The following is a 21593-nucleotide window of genomic DNA, read 5'->3' as shown; positions in this document are numbered from 1 at the left end:
CCTGGGCAATGAGTGGAGCCAGAATGGCCTGCCTGCCAGTAGTCAGGTTAGGTTTCTAGAGGGAGGCTATTAGGAAAAGAAATGCCTGGAACATCCCTCTGAGTTTGTAAGGTGAATTTTGAGTTCAGTGACAAATAATTTTAGAGGGGCATGGACTAAATATTGTCTCATGAGTTTTCTGGTTTGGATGGTTAGTGACTCAAGTTAGCAAGGGCTTTGAAAGATCAGTAATTTAGATACTATGGTAATAGGGCAGGGGGCGAAGGAGGTTGGCTAAGAGCAGGGACCCTTGAGTCAGACTGGGTTTATTATTATTTTCTGAATTCATTTCCAGTTATGCCATTTTTAGCAAGTTTTATTCCTGTCTGTTAATATTTGTGATTTTATTTAGCTGTAAACTTGGAGTGGATACAATTTTGTGTTCTTTTTTCACTTGACATTACATGGTTAATAGTGCCTGTGTTTCATACGCATTGTTGTAACGATTGCATACTACATTGTGGAGTAGACATACCATAATTTAATCATTTCCATATTGCTGTGCAATTGTTTCCAATATTTTTCAATTATAGTGTTTCAAAGAACAAATAATTTCATGTATGTAGCTTTTTGATATTTTGAATTTAGCCCTATACAATGTAGTCCTTGTGATATGACTTAGTCAAAGGGGATAAACATGTCTTTTGATACATTTCGCCAAATTGCTTTCCTAAAGGGCTCAACTGATTTGTATTATCTTCATTATTTTATAAACTTCAGTTCATTCTCTTACTCAACAAACATTTTTGAAGCCCTCATTATGAGGTAGGCTTAGTGAGAAGAAAGGGACACTAGGGGAGAAGCTCCCATAAAAATAGGGTCCCTGCTGTGCCAAGTGCTGATGAAGGCAGGGAGCACCTGGGGGTCCTCCCACCCCAGGAGGGACTTCCACTCGGCTGGTAGGAGAGGCCCAGTGTCACTGGAAAGCTTGATTTCAGTGTGTTTTGCCTCTTTGGGAATATTTATAGAAATACTTAGCAAGATCAGCCCCATCTTTGGTCTTGGAGACCCTATTAACGACATACCTTCTTTCAAAGAGGGATCCATTTGTCTTTTATGTTTTCCGGTGTGCTGTCTGTAGTGAACTGTTCTTCATAGTTATATGCTAACAGTGGTTTTTTTGTTGTTGTTCGACTTAATGGGAAATTTAGGAAACACAGGAAGGTATTTAAAAAATTGCCCATTTTCTCATCACCTCAGGACATCCATTGCTATCTTCCTTATATTGCCTTCCAAATAGAAGATTTTTAAAAAGAGGTTAATGTGGAACCATATCAAAGGCGTTTGCAAATTAAAAATGAGCTGTTTAAAATTCCAGAAATCTGACAACAAATAATAAAAGGAAGCCCCAGAACAATCTGAAGCGCCAGCAGTAGCAGAAAGGTTAACTTAATTGTGATCCATTCACAGTGTGGAATATTAAGTGGTCATTAAAGTCCCTATTTTAAGAAAATATTGTATATCATGGAAAACTCTACCAGTATGATAAATAAAAAAGCAAAATACAAAACTATATATGATGCGTAAATCTCAATTTGGTAGAGAAAAAATATTTTTTATGTAGACATAGCAAAAAAGGCAAACAGTTTTAACAGAACCATTGTTAGCTCAATTTACTAGCAATTTTCTCTGTGAAGTAAGATCAGGGATGACTTATATCTACTTTTTTAATCTTTTAATTTCAATTTGTCTACCAAAAAAAAAGAATGTGGACTTGAGGATCAAGAAAACAATCCTGTTAAAAGAGAAGGGGGGATTTCATACCAGTGTTCTCTTGGCTTCATGGCCCTGAAGCCACAGTTGTAATGACTCTTAACCACAAGGCCCCATGACTCTTTTCGGCTCTTTGGTGTTCATCTTAATTAGAACATCGCAGTCTAGGAATGAGAGGAAGAGTTGAGAGACTTCAGGCAGTGTGACTACAGACGGTCCCCGACTCACGATGGTTTGACTTAAGTTTTTCAACTTTACAGTGGTGCACGGTAGTGAAAGCAATACCCATTCAGTAGAAACTGTGCTTTGAATTTTGATTTTTTTTCTGGGCTAGCGATATGCAGTATGGTCTCTCTTGTGAGGCCGTGGGAGCAGCAGTGGACCGCAGCTCCCGGATGGGCACGTGAGCACGAGGGTCACCAACTCATGCTCTATGGTGTATTTGCTGTGTGAGACGATTTTGCCCAACTGTAGGCTAATGTAAGTGTTCTGAGCACATTCAAGGCAGGCTGGGCCAAGCTGTGGTGTTCAGTAGGGTAGGTGTATTAAATGCATTTTAGACTTACAGTATTTTCAACTTTCCATGGATTTACCAGGACATAACCCCATTTAAGTCGATGAGCATCTGTAGTTGTCTGAGCACCACTGGTTCAGTTAATTACTGATGATTTCTGTGCTGCCCCTGGGCTTATTTATCTCTTGGTAACTCACTGAGGCAGGGTTTTCCTCATTGCTGTAACCAGTGGATCGTGCTTACTTGTACAGTTAATGGCCTTCTTACCCTCTGGAGAAGATGGTGACCAGACCTTACTGGGTGGTGGTCTCTTTCCAGCCCTGGGGGCATGGAGGTCCATGTGGAACTGCGTGAATCTCCACTGTTCTTTGGAGCTCTCTTTTCAGCCCCGTGGGGGGAGGGGGAAGGGCAGGGCATTTTGTGTGCATTTAAAGAGCAGAGGTGGTGGGCATTTAGCACAGCAGGGCCCAGTTGCCCTTGCCCCCCTCTTTCAACAGATGGTCATTTCGCACCTGAAACTGTGTGGATGCTGGGGATGCAGACATGGCGGGGACCCAGGGCTTGCCTTCTGGATGGTTATATTCCCGTGAGGAAGCCAGTGATAGAAAGAGATGATTTTGGGGGCTCGGTTACTGTGGGAGCCCAGGAGAAGGAAATTATGCCTGGTTGAGTCTTGAAGAATGAGAGACATGAGCCAGATGAAGCAGGAGAGGAAGCATCTTCCCTTTCTTAAGGAAAACACAGAGATGTGAACAGTATGTTACATGGTGGGAACTGCAAGCAGTCGAGTGTTAGGAAAGCTTACAGAGTGGTGGGAGAGGCTGGAGAAGTTGATCAGTTGTTTGATTAACTTCTCTGTAGATTTCCCGAAGCCCAGCAGCATCAGGCAAACATATAACTGTCTAAACTCACAGCGCTCTGTCTTATTTCCCGCTCAGTGTCAGTTGTTGCTGGAAGTGGCCTGGCCTCTGTTTATCTTCCTGATCCTGATCTCCGTGCGGCTGAGCTACCCACCCTATGAACAACATGAATGTGAGTATCTGAGCATCCTGTCTGAGGCTCACCACGGGCAAGAGGAATCTGGGCAATGGGCATGGGCTAAATTCTACCTTTTCCCAGACGCTCTCTTTAGGAAACACCATAAATGGGTTGGAACAGAAACGCCAGGCCCTTGATTTTTTGATAAGGCACAAACTCAGGAAACTATTTTCAGTCCTACTGAACAATGAGAGTAGTAACTATAATAATAGCCAAAGTCTGTGTCATACGTTCTAAATAATGAAAGTAAATAACCTTACTGGTAGTTCAGAAAGTGGTGATTAACAAAGCTCCTGAGGCAGTCCCTTAACACCACCGTCAGCTGGTCCCCGCCAGTCTTTTTCATATACATTATGTCTTTATCACACAGGTGCAAATTGTGGAACACATAATATTTAGTAGCATTTGCACAGAGCTTCTCAGATGGACTGATATTATTTGATTCTCATAACAATCTTGTATAATAGGCTTGATATTATCGTTTGATTTGATAAGTACATTGGGGCTCAGAGAAGGACTTGCCCAAGGTCACACCTTTAATAAGTGACTGAGATGAAGTAAAAGCTCAGGTCATTTGACTCCCAAATCCTGTGTTTTGAAGTAGCCTTTACAGGGAGTATGGAAAATACAGTAGTGGCCAAGGACACAAGGCTCAAGATGTCAGGTTACTTGGGTTTGAACCCAGGCTTCAGCAGTTACTAGGTATATCACGTTGAGCAAGTGACTTAGCTTCTTGGTACCTGAGTTTCCTCATCGCTGTAATAATACCTGTAATATAAGGTTGTAGTTATTCCACGATCACGTCTTTCTCTCCTGGCTGGCCTCTCTGGATGGAGTGACACTACAGAAATGTCCCAGTCTGAAATGATCAACATTCATAGAAGGGGTTTAGCTGGAACCTCTGTTCCATTGCCCCTGTAACTTTTCCTACCACTCACCAGCTCTCCCCACACCCTGCCAGCCTCATGCACTTCCAGGATGAACAGGATACTACTGCTTTTCAGGAAAAGGATGGCTCCAGGATCACCTTTGAATTGTGTTCTTGGTCTGGTCCACAGCACATGAAGGCGGTTACCTACCTGCTAATTTGCTAGAACACATTATATACACTCAAATTTTTAAAACCCCCACAAAACCGGAGGAACCTTCTACCAAATGTGATTTTTTCAGATTTCACCAGAAATGAGAAGAATATAAAATGAAATACACACTCAATTTGTGGGCCTGGGAGGTAATTCTGCCTTCTCTTTTGGAACTCCCAAGATTGATGAGCAACCACATATTTGATTTTATTTAAGATCACCCTAAGCCCCACTGGTGTGCATGTTTTAAGGAACACTCAGTTTTTTTCATGTGCTCGGCTGTTCTCTCTCTGGAATGATCACAAGTAGGCAAGATGGTGTAGTAGAAACATGCAGACTTTGGATCAGACAAATTGGGGTTTGTTTGTGTCCTGTCTCTGACACTTGTCGAGGTGGTGATGTTGAACACGTGGAATTTTAACCCAGGGTTGTCTGAGTCTAGACCATAGATTCTCAGAAATGTTGTGGAATTTTTGTGTCTATAGAAGGCAGATATGACTTTTGCCTTCCACCTATGCACTTCTTGCAACCTCGCCTCCTGTTCTCGGGACCTAGCCGGAAGGCAGATTGCTAAGGCGAATCATGTCTCTGGAAACAAAGGGTTGGTGTATAATTCTGCCCCATAAATCTCTCCCAGTTTCACCCAGAGCCATCAAGGCCCTCATTACTTTCCTGGGTCCTGGGAGTCCGTTATGCTATTAGATTGTCATCCTGTGCACCCGTGCCAAGTCCCCTTCCTGCTTTAGCTTGCAAAGAAGGTGGGACACACACACAGGGAAGCGTCTTTGCTTCACTCATCAAGGTATAGCCTGAAATATCTTCACCTTCTACTGCCCTGTGCTGCCTGGACTGATACCACCCTGTGCTTGGCACCAGAGTCCCTGGGAGGTTAAAGGGGAGACTCTCGTGGTCCTTCGAGTGCTTGGTTGGGTTACATAAATCTCCCCTGCATGAGGAGCAGCTGACTCAGGCGAGGGACCTTGTTTGGTTTTCTTTGAACTATTAACGGGGAGATAAGGAGGTTAACTGAGTAAATGTTGAACAGGCCAGAGTCCCTGCGGAGTGGCCACAGGCATCAGATCTTGTTGCCTCCTTGCTGTGGATGTCGCCTCCCCTGTTGGAATATGGAAAGAAGAAGGCAGATGGAAGTGCCCCAGTACTGGAAGGCCATGTTGCCAGTCCTGGCTTATCTGGGTTAGCTCCTGGGGAGACTCTATTAGCACCTTTGCATGAAAATAGTAAGCTGAATAGAACAGGGTTCCTGCTTTGGAGGAAGGTTGTGGCTGTGAGATTTGGAGGATTCCTAGCAGGACACCAGCAGAGTAAGGCCTATCTTAGGCTCACGCCGCAGGGCCTCAGTAATCCTAACAGTCCATTCCTCCAGCCTTCACACTGTGCCACGCACCCTGCTACATGCTGCGCCTGTAAGAATTCATGGAATACCTACTGCAGCTCTCCGAAGTAGATTGTTTTGTTTGTTTTTTTAAAAATATATCTTTATTGATTTCAGAGAGAGGAAGGGAGAGGGGGAGAGAGAGAGAGAAACATCAGTGATGACAGAGTCGTCACTGATCGGCTGCCTCCTGCATGCCCCCAACCGAGGATCGAGCCTGCAACCCGGGCGTGTGTCCTGACTGGGAATCAAACAGCCATCTCCTGGATCCTAGGTCAATGCTTAATGGCTGAACCACGCCCGGTCGGGCGTAGATTGTATTTTTATCACCATTTTACAGATAAGGAAACTGAGAGTTGGCGGTTCAGTGACTTGGCTAAAGTCTCTGCTTAGTGTGTTGTAGGGAGTGGATGTGAATCTCAGTTGGTCTGACCCCAAAGCCTGTGGAACTCCACAGCTCTTGCACCTACAGAGCCATGGGTCGCAATGATTGTTAACTCTTTGAGGGCATCACAGATGACCCTGAGAATATAATAGAAGCTGCAGCCATGGTCTTTCTGTCCAAAGGAATTCACATATTCTTGGTCCTCAGGTTAGGAGCTCCTTATCTTTGATAGCCTCAGAAGCAGCACCCATGCGAGACTGCCACACACCAAACTGTGCCTTTGGCACCTAGGACCAGCCAAATATACCCAATCATGCTGTTTGTCAGACCCTCCTCCACACAAAGGGAAAAGAGAGTGGTGACATGACCTGTTGAATGGGGCTCATGGTTTCATTGAGGGTCAACAGCAACAACAAATGTAGGTTCACAAATGACCTCTGATCCGAGGTAGCTTGTTTATTAGGTGCCTTAAGGAGCTTGTGAAACTAACATAGGTTTGGCCAACAAAGGACAGCACAGAGGGGATTGAGAGGGGCTCAGGTATACAGCGGGGAGCAGGTATGAGGGAAGGAGCGTGGATTTGGATCACGGAAATGTGGGCTCCACCCCAGTCCTGCCCACTGATTCCCTGAGTGTTCTCCACCTGCTACTGCATCTTGCCGCAGTTTCCTCCTTAGAGCATGAAGGAATTGAATTGGATTAGGTCAACCTCAGGGCCCCTCTGTGTCTGTGAAAAGTACGGGGGCTGTGGAAGATGAACTAACAACCAACGACTAGCTGCACGCCAGGCCCTTTCTGCATGTGGTCTAAACTACCTCTCTTGCGATGTCTCCAAGGCTTGTGCCACGATTCCCATTCTACACATGATGTCAAATAGATGAAGAATCACTATCTGATGCTAAGTTTCCAACTCAGGGTTGGATTAGTCAGAGGTGGCAGGTCTCTGTAATATGGGGGAGGGGACAGGCAGATTTATGGTGGGGACTATATGGAACCAATAGAGAGAAAGATGAAATCCCAAAACTGCTTCAAAGAACTGATGTTTCTCCGGTGTTTTTCTTTGCAATGCCAACAGGCCACTTTCCAAACAAAGCTATGCCCTCTGCAGGGACGCTTCCCTGGGTCCAGGGGATCATCTGCAACGCCAATAACCCGTGTTTCCGTTACCCGACTCCTGGTGAGGCTCCTGGGGTTGTTGGAAACTTTAACAAATCCATGTAAGTACTGGGACAGGTTTTCTTCCCCAAATGTGCCCATTCATTCTTTTCCTCCCCTTTTAAGCCTACGGAGAATTTTGAATGGTTGGATTTGAGCGAAGTTGCTTTCGTAAAGGTTTGTGTGATGAAGTCCGTAGGGTGAGGGCAGGGAGAATTGCTGCCAGGTTTAAGAATGTGCAGCTAAAAGTCATGTGGCTGGGGGCGGGGTGGGGCTTTCCTCCAAAACCTGGCTGATAAGTTGGGAAGCGAAGACAAGGAGTGTGCTGGCTTCCACGGGGAGGCCTCTGCTCTTTGTGTTGGTTCGCTCGCTCATTTAGCAGACATTCACTGTGCACCCGAGCTGCCTGGCCTGGGAGCTAGGTTTTATTCTGATTTTAAAAGAAATAAAAAACTTTTCTGTGGACTCTCAAGAGTATCCTGAGCCCTAAGTACTCTGTCTATCTACTGTGTCTCATAGATACATTGGCCCTGGGGGAGTGTGTGTGTGTGGGGGGGGGCTTCCTGGAGAGGAGGCACATGGGCTGAGCCTTGGTGGCCCCATGGGAAGGAGCATTTGGGGCAGGGCTGGCGGGATTGTTTAAAAGCCTAGGACGCCAGTGACGCTGGGCATGGGGAACAGTAAGAGCGGAGGACCTGGCAGCTCAGCTGGCTGGGGCATGTGTCATAGGCAGGTCCTTTCTTCAACTGGGAGAGGCAGCTGGCCTAATAGAGCTTTTGTGCTTTTCCGGTCTTCCCTGCAGTGTGTCTCGCCTCTTCTCAGATGCTCAGCGGCTCCTTTTATATAGCCAGAGAGACACCAGCATGAAGGACATACACAAGGTTCTGAGGACGTTACAGATGATCGAGGCTAACAGCTCAAGTAAGCAAAGCCTTGCTGTGCGCGGGGTGTAATTGAACTTGGCCCTCACCAGGGAGAGGGCCTCTCGGGCGGCCTGGTGCTTGTCCCTCTCAGTCCTTCCCTCCTGGGTTTTCCTTCCCTGTGGCTGGGCACTGGCACAGGCCGGGCGTTAGGACAGTGAGGGGTGTAGATTGCTTCCAACTTCATTTCTCTGGAGTTGGCCATAAGGTTGCAGTGATTGGGTGGATTTATAGATGGGGATACTTCTGTGCTGATAAGAGCAATTAAAGTTGCAACTTGATACTGACAAGTGGAAGTAAGCATTTACTTCAAACAGAAAATGCAATTCATCTTCCCCCTAGTCATTTGATTTAGTCTGATGGACATTTGAACTCTGATCTTTGAAAAACAAAATCCTGATCTCCGATCTGATACAATCCGGGCACGCCCTTAAGGAAGAGTGTCTGAGGAGCAGGCCGTTCGCTGGCCCAGGTGTTGGCTGAACGGGTCGTGAGCCTCCCGGGCAGTGGCTGCTGAAGGGGCGGGGGGGGGCGGGAGCCGTCTCTTGGGTGCAGACTGTGGTGGTGTGCAGAGAATTTAAAAACACAATTCTAATGAAAGCCGGTCTTCTTTTTATCATAACCATGGTTCTAAAATGGTGTCAGTGGTAAATTACTCCCCATCGTGGGCCAACTGCTACCATGGCTCAGGGAAGGTTCTTTTCCCTTCGTTTGGTGTTTCGGGTGGGCCGGCCTTTGCTGAAAGGCCTCCCAGTTTGTGATCCACTTGGCGAAAGAAGACATGGTGTAAAGTGTTAGGGTTTGAAGCAGACTTGGATGGGAGCTCTTCCTTGGGCAGACAGAACTGTCCTTTCTCTGGGCAGAAAAAGAGGCAGTGGGTGGTGTGGAGCCTGAGGACAGAGGGAAGCAGGGCTGTGACCGGTGGCATGGAGGAGGCGTTGCTTCACCTCGGACAGAGGTGCGAGGGCGCTTAGGGTCAGAGGGGCCCCCAGCTGTACTGCACCTGGATGCTGTTTCCTTGCCCTGTAGGCCCCTGGTCCTACACACGTGTGTCTGTCCCAGTGCAGGCCACAGAGAGGTGCAAGCAAAGCCTCAGTCCTTCCTCACCTACTGAAGGGCGCCTGCCTAGTGCATCAGAGGCAGAGCTCGGGTTATTTCTTCTACTGCAGAGAGACAGTGTGGCCCTGCCAGAAGGGTTGAAAGAGTGTTAGGATATTTTGCTTTGTGGTTTTGTGACTTTGTGAATAAGTCACTTAGGCTCTTTTGGCTTCTCATCTGTGACATAGGGACAATAGGAGAACCTACCTCATAGGATTATTTTGAGGTATAAATGAAATATAACATTTAATTTCTTAAACATAGCATCTGGCATATAGGAAACATTTAGTGAATATGAGCTATGATTATTTTGGAGTGGTGACATCTTGGCCAAGCCATTTTAACCTTTCTGAGCCTTAATTTCCTCACCTATAAATGAATAGGTGACTTGCAATGTAAAATATAAACTCTTTAAGTGCCTGGCACATAGTAGGCCTACCTCTCCCATGGCAGCTCTTTTTAGGTGTTGACAGCTTTCATGATCAGAACATGTACCTTTTAGAGAATGAGGCTAATTCTATTTCCCTTGAAATATTTAAAGACAGCTCTCATTTTTGTCCCCTCTCTCCCCAAAGTCTTTGATTTTTTTCTGGACTTGGGGAATGAATGATTCTTCCCTCCCCTCTGGCTCCCTCTGGTTGTGTTTCAGTGTGTCTCTGTCTTTTTAAAGTTTGTCAGAAACTGCAACAGTATCGCAGCACAGAGTAAAAGGGACTTTTGCCCCCTTTGTTCTGAGCACCGTGCTTCTGCCTGAGACTGCGGCAGGCTTCTGGGCATCCACGTCACCCCGCTGACACATTCTGTGTGCAGTCAGCGGAAACTGAAATTGGGTGTCTCTGAAAGACACAATGTTGCAAGTTACTTGTTTTCCATCCCTTCATTGTGCGGGCAGCTTTTTGAACCTAAGGAAAATATCTATCTCGTTTTCTATTTTATATTTTTAGATTCCCTGTGTCATCTCATCCTACCAAAAACCATCTTAGGTTTCGATTTTGCCATGTACTCTGCTTGCTGCTGCTTGTTGTTTCCTGTCATCTAGGATTTGAATAAATAGCTCTTTTGTCAGGGATGACTGTGGGACCAAGGCTTGAGGTTTGGATCCATCCGCTGGAGACTTAACAACTCTTTTGGGCATTACCACTCAGGCCCTCAAAGATCCACCAGCCTGCGCTGAACAAGGACGACTTTGGGCATTTTGTTGCTGGGCTGGAGATGTCCCTTCGGAGGACATCCCTCGCCATGAGGTCGAGGGTTGGAGAGGGAAGGACCGGACCGGAGGAGAGCTCTGGGGCAGCGCTGTGTGCATCCGGACCTCCTGACTTGGGCCTTGAGCTTTCCCACCCCCTCGCCTGGATTTTTGATGTCAGCGGCGTGGCTGCCGTTTTTTGTATATTCACGGTACACGTCTGGTTGGTTCTGCCGTTCTGATGAGCTCTCTAGAACTTTTGTGAAATAAGTCCCAAGGCTTATGCTGGAATTTACTTAGGGTCATAACTTCCTGGCTGTCAGATTTACTGGCAATCCTGAGAACTAACTGTATGGACCTTTGATTCTGCTTTGATCTTTGACACTCAGAGGCATGATCCCCAGAGAGCAGGACAGGCTCTGGTGACATGGCAATGTAGTTGGCTGTGGCAGGGTGTCGAGAGAAGGGGTTGTAAAATTATCGTCTTGTAAACAGCCAGCGGGCAGTACACTTTATAGCGTTAAGAGAATAGACTTGGCAGCCAGACTGCCTTGGTTCACATTTTGGCTCTGCTGCTTACCAGCAGATCATTCTACAGCATCTCTGTGTCTCCGTTTCCTCAAAGTGGAGACACTGACAGAACCTCTCTTAGAGATATTATGGAAAATAAATGAGCTAATAACAATAAAGCATTAGGATAGTGTCTGGCACAAAAGAAGTACCAGGCTTGTACTTCAGTTCACTGCATATTCATGACCACCATGTGAGGGAGGGAATTTTTCCCCTTTTTATGCACATGAAGGAGCTGGAGTTCAGAGAGGCTAAGTAACTTGCCTAAGGAAGCACAGCTGGCAAGAAGCAGGAAAAGGTCTACAACTTCAGTCTTTCATACTCTGCTATTATTACATCCTAAAGAGAGTAGCCCAGTATGGCCAGAAACTTCTCCAAGGTCACAGGATGCTAGGCATTCGTGCTCCAGGGAAGGAAAGGGCATCCGTGGGTTGGGATCAGAAAGGAGACAAGAGGGCTCCCGAAAGAGAAATGCCAGACATTCTCCACTTCCTGGCTTCATGGGTAGCAGGCATGGGTGGACTGCTCCCCAGGGCCCATCCAGAAAGAACATGCCGTGACTTACAGCCACCTCTCCTTCCCCGCCTGAACCCTTTCCTTCCTTGGAGCAGCCACGGAAGTTGAGGTTGCAGTCCCAAGCTTTGTATTTTGTCTTTGTGGCCCCCCTGTGTGTCATCTTGTTGGAAGATCTGATGACGTGTGTGTCAACATTATGTGATCAAACTGGAAATTCCTTTAAATCTTCGGGTGACTGCAATTCACGTTCTGTATGCACTTTGTCAGTTCTAATTTAGGATCTTAGGGTTTCATATTTTGAAACCTTTCTACCTAACGTGAGGAAGTTTTCCTAGATCGTCACAGCCAGGCTGCAGCCCAGAGCCCAGGCTGTTGGTTTCCACCCGGGGTAGGGGGCTGTTCCCAGCAAGGCTGTGGTTGTGTGGATGCCACGCTGCAGTGCTGTGTTGAAATACTGCCCGAACTAAATCAAGTCAAAGGTCAGCTTTAGCGGGGCAAGAATAGAAAGCACAGTTGCACTCAATTACAGGACAGCATGTACCCCACAATATCAGGCTGCCTCTAACAAGTTCGGATGGCTCTCATCAAGAACAGGATTTTAAAAAACCACAGTATTTCATGACTTTTGCTTTTCCAGTTTAAGGTTTATTTATCATTTTATAAACCATAAGATTACATTTGTAATCTTGGGTGACAAAGAGCAGGCTGGGAGTCCAATTTGTTTCTGCTTTGGAGCGTCCCGTTTCCGGCCCTCTTGTCACTGTTGTAGTGAGGCGCAAAAGGGCGATCTTAGAGCGACACTTTGTCCCAGGGATGAAGTTGCACAGGTAAGGATGCCCTTTTACATTTTAATGTCCTGTTACCTTCAAGACTTACGCTGGCACTATCAGGTTGATGTTATCATCTCCATTTTATTGATGAGGAAACTGAGGCTGAGAAACGATATGTCAGGTTCCCAAGGCCATAGAATAAAGCTGGGAATTGAATCCAAGTCTGTTTCACCCCAAGGATCAGCGTTTTCCCACCACACCGTGTGGCCATGTTGCCTTATTTTTCAGTACCAGGACTTAGGGGCGGCACCATGAGCTTTTGATGCCAAAAACAGGATGAGGCGTTTTTTAAAGAGTTGAGAGGTTTAGCTAATTCCCAATATAGGAGAAAGAGCCAAAGCTCTGTAGCCTGAGCTGATCGGGTTCAAATGACCACTTGCTTACTCCGTAGCCTTGAGCAGGGTATTAACCTCTCTGGGCCTGTTTTCACATTTGAAAAGTGGCAATAATACATTTCTTATAAGTTGATTTTAGGGATTAAAAAACAAAACAAAACTCACATAACGTGTCCGAGGATCAACAAATGCTAACCACCTTTCTCTGCCCACAGATCACTACCTCGTCTCTTCCTATGTTTTATTAACTTTAAAAGAAAAAAAACACTAAGCTGTTTATACATGATATATATTAACAATCCTTCCTTAGTCCAGTCCTGGAAAGAATCCCTTCTCAGCCCCTGTCTCATAAACTCATTTTCCTTTTGGCCAGAACTTGTTTGAGCCAATGCTACTCCCTCAGGGCTCCCTTCATTTCCTTCTGGGTCTCCAAGCCAGCCCCACGGTGCCTGCCACCTCCTTGCATCAGGAGTGCTCCTGGCCAGTGCGAACAAGTCACTCCTTTCCTTTGGGACTACAGTCTCCACTGGCTCTTTGAGGACCTGGCTACTATTCAAGTTCTTATCAGTTGCTGTGAGTCTTCATTCCAGGGGCTGCCAACAACCTCTCCCACCTTGGCCACTTCTCAGTAAGGCATGAGTATGCTCTTGCCTCAGTAGATGTAACTGGGGAAAAATGTGTCACGTCTCTTTCCATCCCGATTTCAACGGTGACAGATCCTGGAGAGGCAGAGAGGGCTGGAGGCTCGCACCTCCGTTCAGCCACCTGGGAGGCCAGGGAAGGACCATGTCTTTCAGTAGCATCTCTGTTGTTACAGGGTCTTTCCTGCCTTCAGGGAGCACAGAGAATTATTGCTGCTTTGAACAATAGCACTAGTATTTGGGGGTCAGTAGCCATTTAAAAGTTTGTTGAACTAATGCAAGTTCACGTTACATGTAAAATACTTTAAGAACTGTGTGGCTCCTAAAGTTATAGGACTCCTGTTGGCTTCAGGAGAAGACTCTGGCCTCAAAGGGTTCAGGGAGCATACCCCTAAATTTTCAGTGTTTCTCTTGGGAACCTATCATATTGTTATCATGACTTTATCAACATTGATTTCGAACTTGTTTAATTTTCAGCTTGTCTTTTCTCATACATAACGAGTCAGCATTCAGGGTACTTTACCCCTATAAGGTATAAGGTATAAGGTGAACTCTGTTTACAGAGAAATGCAGCTCTGAGAGCTGAGCGACCTCTCCAAGGCCACATAAGTGGAACATTCTGGAACTGAGACTTGAGCCAGGTTAGCCAGACTGGAATCTGAGATCTTCCCCTTACGTGTTGGTATCCCCGAGCAAGCCCTCACTGTAGAGAAGGAAACGCCTCCTGGGTTGGGAACCCCAGGCTGAGACCCCCAGCAGGAAGGACCTCAGGCTACCAGCATCCCAGGCTCCCAGCCTTCTTTCACCTGCCAAGGAGTCACCCCAGGGAACAGCCAGGTCACCCCGCTTTACCTGCCTCTCCAGAGCCCTAGTCTTCCCAGAGAAGGGTCCAGCCATCTGAGTGAAACAGGCATTAGCTGTCCTGGAAGAAGAAAATACAGCCCTAGCATCCGGAAAACAAACCAAAACAACCCCCACGAAAAACCGCCGAGAAGAAACCCGAGCGTGTTTGTTGCCAGCCCTTTCATAGCAGAGATGCTTCAGGGTCTTGTTTGTAGAGGCGGACAGCTTAGGCTGAGTAAAGCCAAGAGTTAGAATTTGCCCCAGGCCCCGCAGGGCCATTACCATTTGATTAGCTGAGGGCTGGGAGACCCTCCTGGGGTCCTTTTAAGAAGAGCGTCTGGGCCTTGGATGCTGACGTGATCTCTTTCTCCAACTTCTCCTTTTTTCCCCCATTTGCTGCCTCCACCCACTTCTCAAGCAGCTGATGGCTGTGGTTCCTTTTCTTGTTTGAACAAAAGAGACTACAGCGATCTTGAAATCCGAGCTGGGGACTGGAGGGCATTGACCGAGAGTAACCCCAGCTCTCTGGCTGAGGGCTTCCCTCCTCCGCCTTCCTGCTGCCCTCCCTCCTCTCTCCTCCCGCCCCCCCTTCCCTCCGCTCCTCCCCCTGCTCCCCTTGTCCTCTGCGGAGCTCGGGCAGGCTGGAAAGAATCAGAGCAAAGCCAAGTGGCTTTGGAAGCATCCCCCAGGGCAGGGCCTCTCCCCACCGCACCCCTCTACCTGCTCTGGAGGCGTTTCCTTAGCTCGGTCAGGGAGGCCTGGCCCTGGGAATTGGCCAGAAACTGAGGGTTCTGTCCTGTTCTTCCTCGGGTCACAAAATACGTGTTTCACTTGTTTTGTTCTTTAGACTCCAAGGTCCTGGTTTTATTTTTCCTCCTTTGCCCACCTCACCACACCCAAAGAAAGCCCTTGGGAATTGGACAGGCCACCTCTAGGCAGAACTGAGGAGGCCGAGTTCAGCGGATCACGTATCTGGTCCACGTTGGAGAGCGCGCTGCAGGAAAGCTGTCCTGGTGTTTTGCTGGATGGTGACTTTGTCTTCTCTGGGGGCCGCAGGGGCTCACGCTCTAGTGACTGGTCAGCTCCCTGATGGCTGTGCTCTGTGACAGCATCCGTTCCCTCTCAGGTACCTGTGGAAACCCAGGAGGCTCGGCAGCCCTTTCCCTGTGAAAGGCTACTCGCACATTCTTGATCTTGGTTTCCACAACAGCCTGTTAATAACCCCATTTTATGGTTAAGGAAACTGAGGCCCAGAGAAATGAAGAAGAGGGTTCATGGTTACATAGTCAAGGAACAGCTGAGCTAGGACTTGAATTCAGATCTTCTGACATGATACCCAAGGCTGACTTAATTTTATCCCAGGAGTACCTTTTCGTACCACCTATTAGAAGACCTCTGAGATCATCTCTTCATCCCACATTTTACAGATAAGAAAACCAAGGTCACGTCAACTCACTTGGGCAAAGCTAAATGGCTCAGTGACTGTTTTCTCCACTAAGTGTTCCCTGTCTTGCCTCTACTAACTGGTCTTTCTTACCGGTCATCTTCCACTTATGCTAATCTTTGCAGTGACCTCCCTCGTGGATGTGATCTTTCCCGTTGATTCTCTATAAAATGCTAGATTTATTCTTCTATAAAGTTCTGAATAGACAAGTAAGTCAGTTTCAACCTTTTTGTCTTATGAACAGTATCAGCAGGAAGAACTCAAAAATTCTGTCCAACTTAGGAATTCAGCCAGGGAAATACATAACACACACACACACACACACACACACACACACAGGCCATGGAGCTAATGAAGCCAGTCGTTCCTGAGAGTGAGGATACTAGCAGCCGTCTTTATTGGGTACCTTTCTCAGTGGCTGGCATCATATTGGGACTTCAGGTACATTTTCTCATTTAACCTCCAGCTCAGCCCAGTGAGGTCAAGTGTACATGCCATTGTCACCCCATTTGTTCTGTTGACACTGTCCCTGCTTCCAGCTTCCACTCACTTGGCTGTCTTTTCGACCTGGGCTGACGCAGCTGTGTGGGCTCAGAGACACTGGAGTGTTGTCTTGATCTGGTTTGTCTCACGTTTGTGTGCCGCTCCACTCTTCCCTAAGCACTGCAAGGTGAGTTTACTTCTCCGTAATTGACGGTTTTCCAGATCATCTCGGTTCGTTGGTTAATCCACTCATTTGTGTTCATTCCTTTACACACCCAATCACTGAGAGTGCCTCCTCCGTGCCAGGCACTGCTGCATGCCAGAGTTACAAAGTCCTCGCCCTCATGGCACTTCTGTTCCTCTGGGAAGAAAGATGTGTGTTCAGACAACTGCACCTTGCTCTTTGGGGTGGTCAAGGGAAACATAGGATGCTCTCAGGACACAGAGGAAGGCCACTAACCCAGCTTTGTGGATGGGGAAGTCAGGGCAGGCTTCCTGGAGGAGATGAATCATGGTCCAAGTCATAAAGAAGGGTCAGGAGCTAGCTAGGCTAAGAGGAAGACTGTTTACGACACCTGGCTTTCTCAATATTCTTGGCGTCTCCACTCATTTTCCTGCCAGCCACGTAGTGGAGAAAACTGAAAGCAAGATACAAGGTGACCCCTCTCTGGCCTCACACCACATTCCTTCCTCTTCTCTTCTTAGTTCCCAACTCTTAGGCTTTGAGGAATCGCCTCTCTGTTTATCTTCTTGTTGGTAATTTATTCATTTAAAGACATTTTTTTTGACAACCTACTACATGCGAAGCGCTATGACAGTAGGGTGCCCTCGTCCCTGCCACCACGAGAGGCCTTCCTCCACTCACCAGCCACACTTCTAGGCAAGTTTGGCTCTCTGTTCTTTTCCAGAATTTGGCTTTGGCCTGACTCTCCACCGTGAAACGCTTGCAGATAAAACTCATCTTGGTCAAACGGTTCATGAGCTGTCGTCTGTGGCTTCCTCATTTCTCCTGTTTTATTGACTTGCCTCTCCTCTCCCTTACTAGCCTTGGGGGCCCCTTGAGGGCAGGGCCTGTGCCCTTACCTTTTCTCTATACTTCAGAGTGGCACATTGGTAAAGTTGAGTGAAAAAAACCCTTTTCAAAATCACAAATTACCGTTTATTGAGCACCTACCACGGGCCAGTTGCTCACCATTTGTGCTTTACATAGGTTATATCTCTAATGCTCATATCTTTGAAAGGTGGATACTGTTGTTCTTACCTTTTAGGTAAGAAAACTTGGGCTCAGGAAAGCAAAATGAATTTCCAAAAGCCACACCATTAATAAACAGTAGAGCCTAGCATCAAATTTAGATTTTTTTTCCTGGTCCCATATCCCTGAACTTTCCACCATACCATTGTTTCTCAAACTTGTCTGGAATCGCCTGGGATGTTTTACAAAATCCTGATGCCTGGGTCTGAGGCCCAGCTCTGATTAGTGGTTGGGGTGTGTGGCCTGGGCACTGGGATTTTCGTGAAGCTCCCTCTGTGAGTCTAACGGGAGCCAGGGTTGAGAACCTGTGTCCACACCCGCTGCAGCTGCTGTTGGGGGAGTGACTCTCAGTGTCCACATGTGTGGTATCCATGTGACCAGAATGCACGTTCTTTGTAGTCACGTGCCTTTGGCCTCCTTGCTGCTTCCCCACCCAGTGACCTCACCCCCTCTGCACATGCACAGCCAGGGGTCCTTGCCTGTCTCATCAGCTTCTTGGTTCTCATGCCTCATCCGAGGGATTCACTGATAGGCAGTTGGAGTTTGATCTCATCCAGCTGTTCTCATACTTAGAGCCTGTTGACATAACAGAAGAGTCTTATAAATACACTGAGCACGCTCGCTGGTCTGGAGAGTGTTGCTGGTGACCTAGCCCCGTAGCAAGTGCAGCCGGGGTCGGCCTCCCACACGTTAGCCGCCCTGCTGTTCTGAATTCCCGAGCACACTGTCCACATGCTGCGCTGGCCTTTCACACTCGGGAGGAATCTGTGGTCCACCTGGTCAGTGAGAGTCAGCTCATGCGTGTATTCTGTCCTGTCCAGGGCTCGGAGAGGTCCAGCCCCCGAGCCTGGTGCTTTTTCCTTTGTTCCACAGTGCTCAGGGCCTGGCTTTTCTTGCTGCACCCCAGTCGAAGCCACCAGCTTTCCTACATCCCTTCCTGCTTAGCCCCACCATAGGGATGCTGGGACACCCCAGATACCACTTTGTCTCCCTAGGAGTGTAATACTAGTGACTGGGGGTCCTGTTTATTCCTGGGATGTGGCTGGGGGGCTCATCCTGACACTGCTGATCCTTTCTGGGACCTGCTCAGCTGAAAGGAAGTCTCCTGTGATGCTGCTCAGATACTTCTGGAATCTTCCTAGTCCCAATCCCATCTCCTAATATTTATTACTCAGCCGTCCTTCACTGGTCAGTAATTCTTTGGCAGGCCCTGATCTAGGCCCTGCGACACAGAGATAAAACCTATATTAGCATAAAAATAAAACAACACTCCTAGAAGTATGACCCCCAGAACCCCTGCATCAAAAGTACAAGGGGTGCTTATTAAAATATAGATTCTTAGGCCCCATTCTAGATCCACTATTCCAGGATCTCTGGGGATCGAGCCCAAGCAACTGCACGTTAGCACGCTTCCTAAGTGAATCCCAGACTCCCTGAAGTTTGACGACTACAGAGGTGAGCCCTGCGTTGTGATGGTGAATGCCGCGCAGGGGGCCGCCTGTAGGAGTACCTGTTCGAGGAGGAGCACTCACTGGGCAAGGAAGAGCAGCTGCTTGAAGGAATAACTAGATGCAGCCGGAGACGCCCCTCTAGAGACGGGAACTGTGCTTAATTCCTTTCTATAACTGCATTCCTCAAGTTTGCATGAGCAGAGCAGGCTGGGATCAGGCGAGAGTCTGACTAGGCTGTGGGGCCTTCCCACTGGATCTCTGCACATGACCCCCTTGGCTCCCAGGGTTGGCTCCTGTCCTCTTTAAGCCTCCCACTGCAGCCCCATTTTCAGATCTGACCTGTTTCTCTTCAGTTAAATGACTTAGGTTTGCAGGGTTTGCCCCCTAGAGGTCAGGTAGTGTGTCTGTGGGCTGCAGGCTGCAGACAGCGGCTGCCCGGCCACGATTAGCTGGTTTTCTCTTTATTGGAAGAAGCTGGGTTATTAAGAGAGTGGAGCAGAAGGAGAAGAAGGGACAAATGAAACAGGGCAGGAAGAGCGATGGTATTTTAGAGTTGGGGCAGGGGGAGGCTGCCAAGCATCTGGTCCGAGACCTCTCTGTGTGGAGATGAGGAAACTGAGGTTCAGGAAGATGATATGAAATACCCAAGCCACACCACGTGCACAGCCTCCAGCCCTGGGGACTGAAATTCTGCGTCACTGGCCAGTGCTTTTTCTGCTTCACTACACAGGATTGGAGCCTTTTCTCAATGCACCTGGAGGGCTTATTTTTTAAAGGGGTTCAGTATGAAACCCTGCGGCAATCCCATCAGTATGGGTGATTTTTTTAGTATATACTTACACGTGTCCTTTTTTTAAAAAATATATTTTTATTGACTTCAGAGAGAGGAAGGAGAGGGAGAGAGAGGTAGAAACATCAATGATGAGAGTCATTGATCGGCTGTCCTCTGCACGCCCCCTACTGGGGATCAAGCTTGCAACCCGGGCATGTGCCCTGACTGGAAATTGACCTGGTTTATAGGTTGATGCTTAACCACTGAGCCACACCGGCTGGGCTTATGTGTTTTCTTAAACCGTGGCAGACCTGGGTTTTGGAGCTCCGTATCACATGCTCCATGTTTGGAATTAAAATGAGACCGTGTCCGTGGAGGCCGTTGGATATGTGTAATGCTCCACCCCAGTGGCTCTCTAAGTGGGGGCCCTGGCCCCGCAGCATCAGCATCACCTGGAAGCTTGTTAGAAGTGCACATTCTCCAGCTTCCCCCCCAGGCCTCTGAATCAGAAACTCTGGGATGGGGGCCAGCAAGCTTTTCAACAGGCCCTGCAGGTGATTCTGATGCCCACTCAAGCCTGAGAACCACTGTTCCTTAGGAGGAAACCTGCCCCAGGGCTTGAGGGAATGAGACTTTAAATACCTCCGATTTTAGCTACCTGAGATGGCAGTGGGAGGCAGGAGCAGTGGGGTTGGTGTCACAGATCTCAGGTGGGGTGGGTGAGATCATTTAAGAGGTTTGGCTTTTTCCTTGGAAAGCAAGGGGAGGCCGTGCGTGTGTGTGTACAGCACTGTCGCACTGTTGAGTCTAGGAGCTCGTGCTGAGTGTGGCTCTCCATGTCTTTAGAAAGTAACCTTTTCATGTCCCTCCAGGTACGACAAAGCTCTCCAACCTTGTTTCTCTGTGTGCTTGATCCAGAAGCCTGTGGTTGTCAAATAGTTTAAGATGAGGCAGTCCAATATTATGATAGCTCTCTCCACTTGCCCTATTGTGTGTGTGTTTTTTTTTTGAGTTAGTTATTAAATGAAAATAAAACGGTATTTCTCGGCAGATTTGACACTCCGGGATTTCCTGGTGGACAATGAAACCTTCTCTGGATTCCTGCATCACAACCTCTCTCTGCCAAGGCCCGCTGTGGACAGAATGCTGGGGGCCAGTGTCAGCCTTCGCAAGGTAGGCTGCCACCTGAAGCGTCCTTGGTGGGGCTGGTCGCAGTGACATTGTTCAAGAGCGCCTGGAAAGGAATGAATAAGCCCCTCTCTTCGTGATGGCACTGAAGGAGCGTGTTAGCTCAGATTCACCTATTTTTACTTCCCTGCTCAGGCTGGCTTTGCCATGCTGCTCAGAGAGTGGAACGTGCAACCTGCTGGCATGGGCCAGCTGGTTGAAATAAAACTGATTTCCTGCCTGTCAATTGGCAGTTGTAGCCAACTTTCTCCTAAAAGGGGGATGAATTTAAGTTAAGACGAATTAAGCACTTTTGTTAAAAGTTCACAGTTCTGAGACAGTAAGCAGGGTTGAGAATTATTGATCTGGAGCAGCTCTGTCAGCAGATTAAAAAAAAGAAAATGCTTCTTTAAAGACAGAAATATAAGCAGAAAATGTTTGTTGTTGTTTTCCCCCCTAATTTGTATAACCAGGAAGTAATGTTAGAGTTTATATGGATTTTTAACCTTCCATTCTTAGAAAACTTCCTCAGCATCATTAGATACACAGCTCCTGTGGAGTGGGTGGTAGGCCCAGCTCACATGGTTACTGATTTTCAGAGGGGCTTCTCACAATTGTTCTCTGACAGAAAGGGGAACTGCTTCCTTACCCTGTCTCGTGTCTGCGTGCCAGCTTGTCTTTACAATAAGCAGAAGTAGTGGAAATGTTTATGCCTGAAAATAAGATCTTTGCTGCATATGCTCTAGAACTTTTAAAATTAGAAAAA

At 47.4% G+C, this 21593-nt stretch overlaps 1 protein-coding gene across 1 annotated transcript in view; it reads left to right on the top strand.

Moving 5' to 3' along the window:
• Positions 1–21593, top strand: part of ABCA1 (ATP binding cassette subfamily A member 1) — a 108219-nt gene that overhangs the window by 25773 nt on the left and 60853 nt on the right. Inside the window, exons 3-6 of the mRNA XM_016224992.2 lie at positions 3205–3298; positions 7240–7381; positions 8122–8240; positions 20712–20833. Of these exons, the coding sequence (XP_016080478.2) occupies positions 3205–3298; positions 7240–7381; positions 8122–8240; positions 20712–20833 (477 nt within the window). The remainder of the gene's footprint in view (positions 1–3204; positions 3299–7239; positions 7382–8121; positions 8241–20711; positions 20834–21593) is intronic.

Source organism: Miniopterus natalensis, chromosome 12, assembly GCF_054644295.1.
Source record: "Miniopterus natalensis isolate mMinNat1 chromosome 12, mMinNat1.hap1, whole genome shotgun sequence".
NCBI lineage: Eukaryota > Metazoa > Chordata > Mammalia > Chiroptera > Miniopteridae > Miniopterus > Miniopterus natalensis.
The sequence above is the reverse complement of the archived record's forward strand: the minus strand, read 5'-3'. Positions and strand labels throughout refer to the sequence as shown.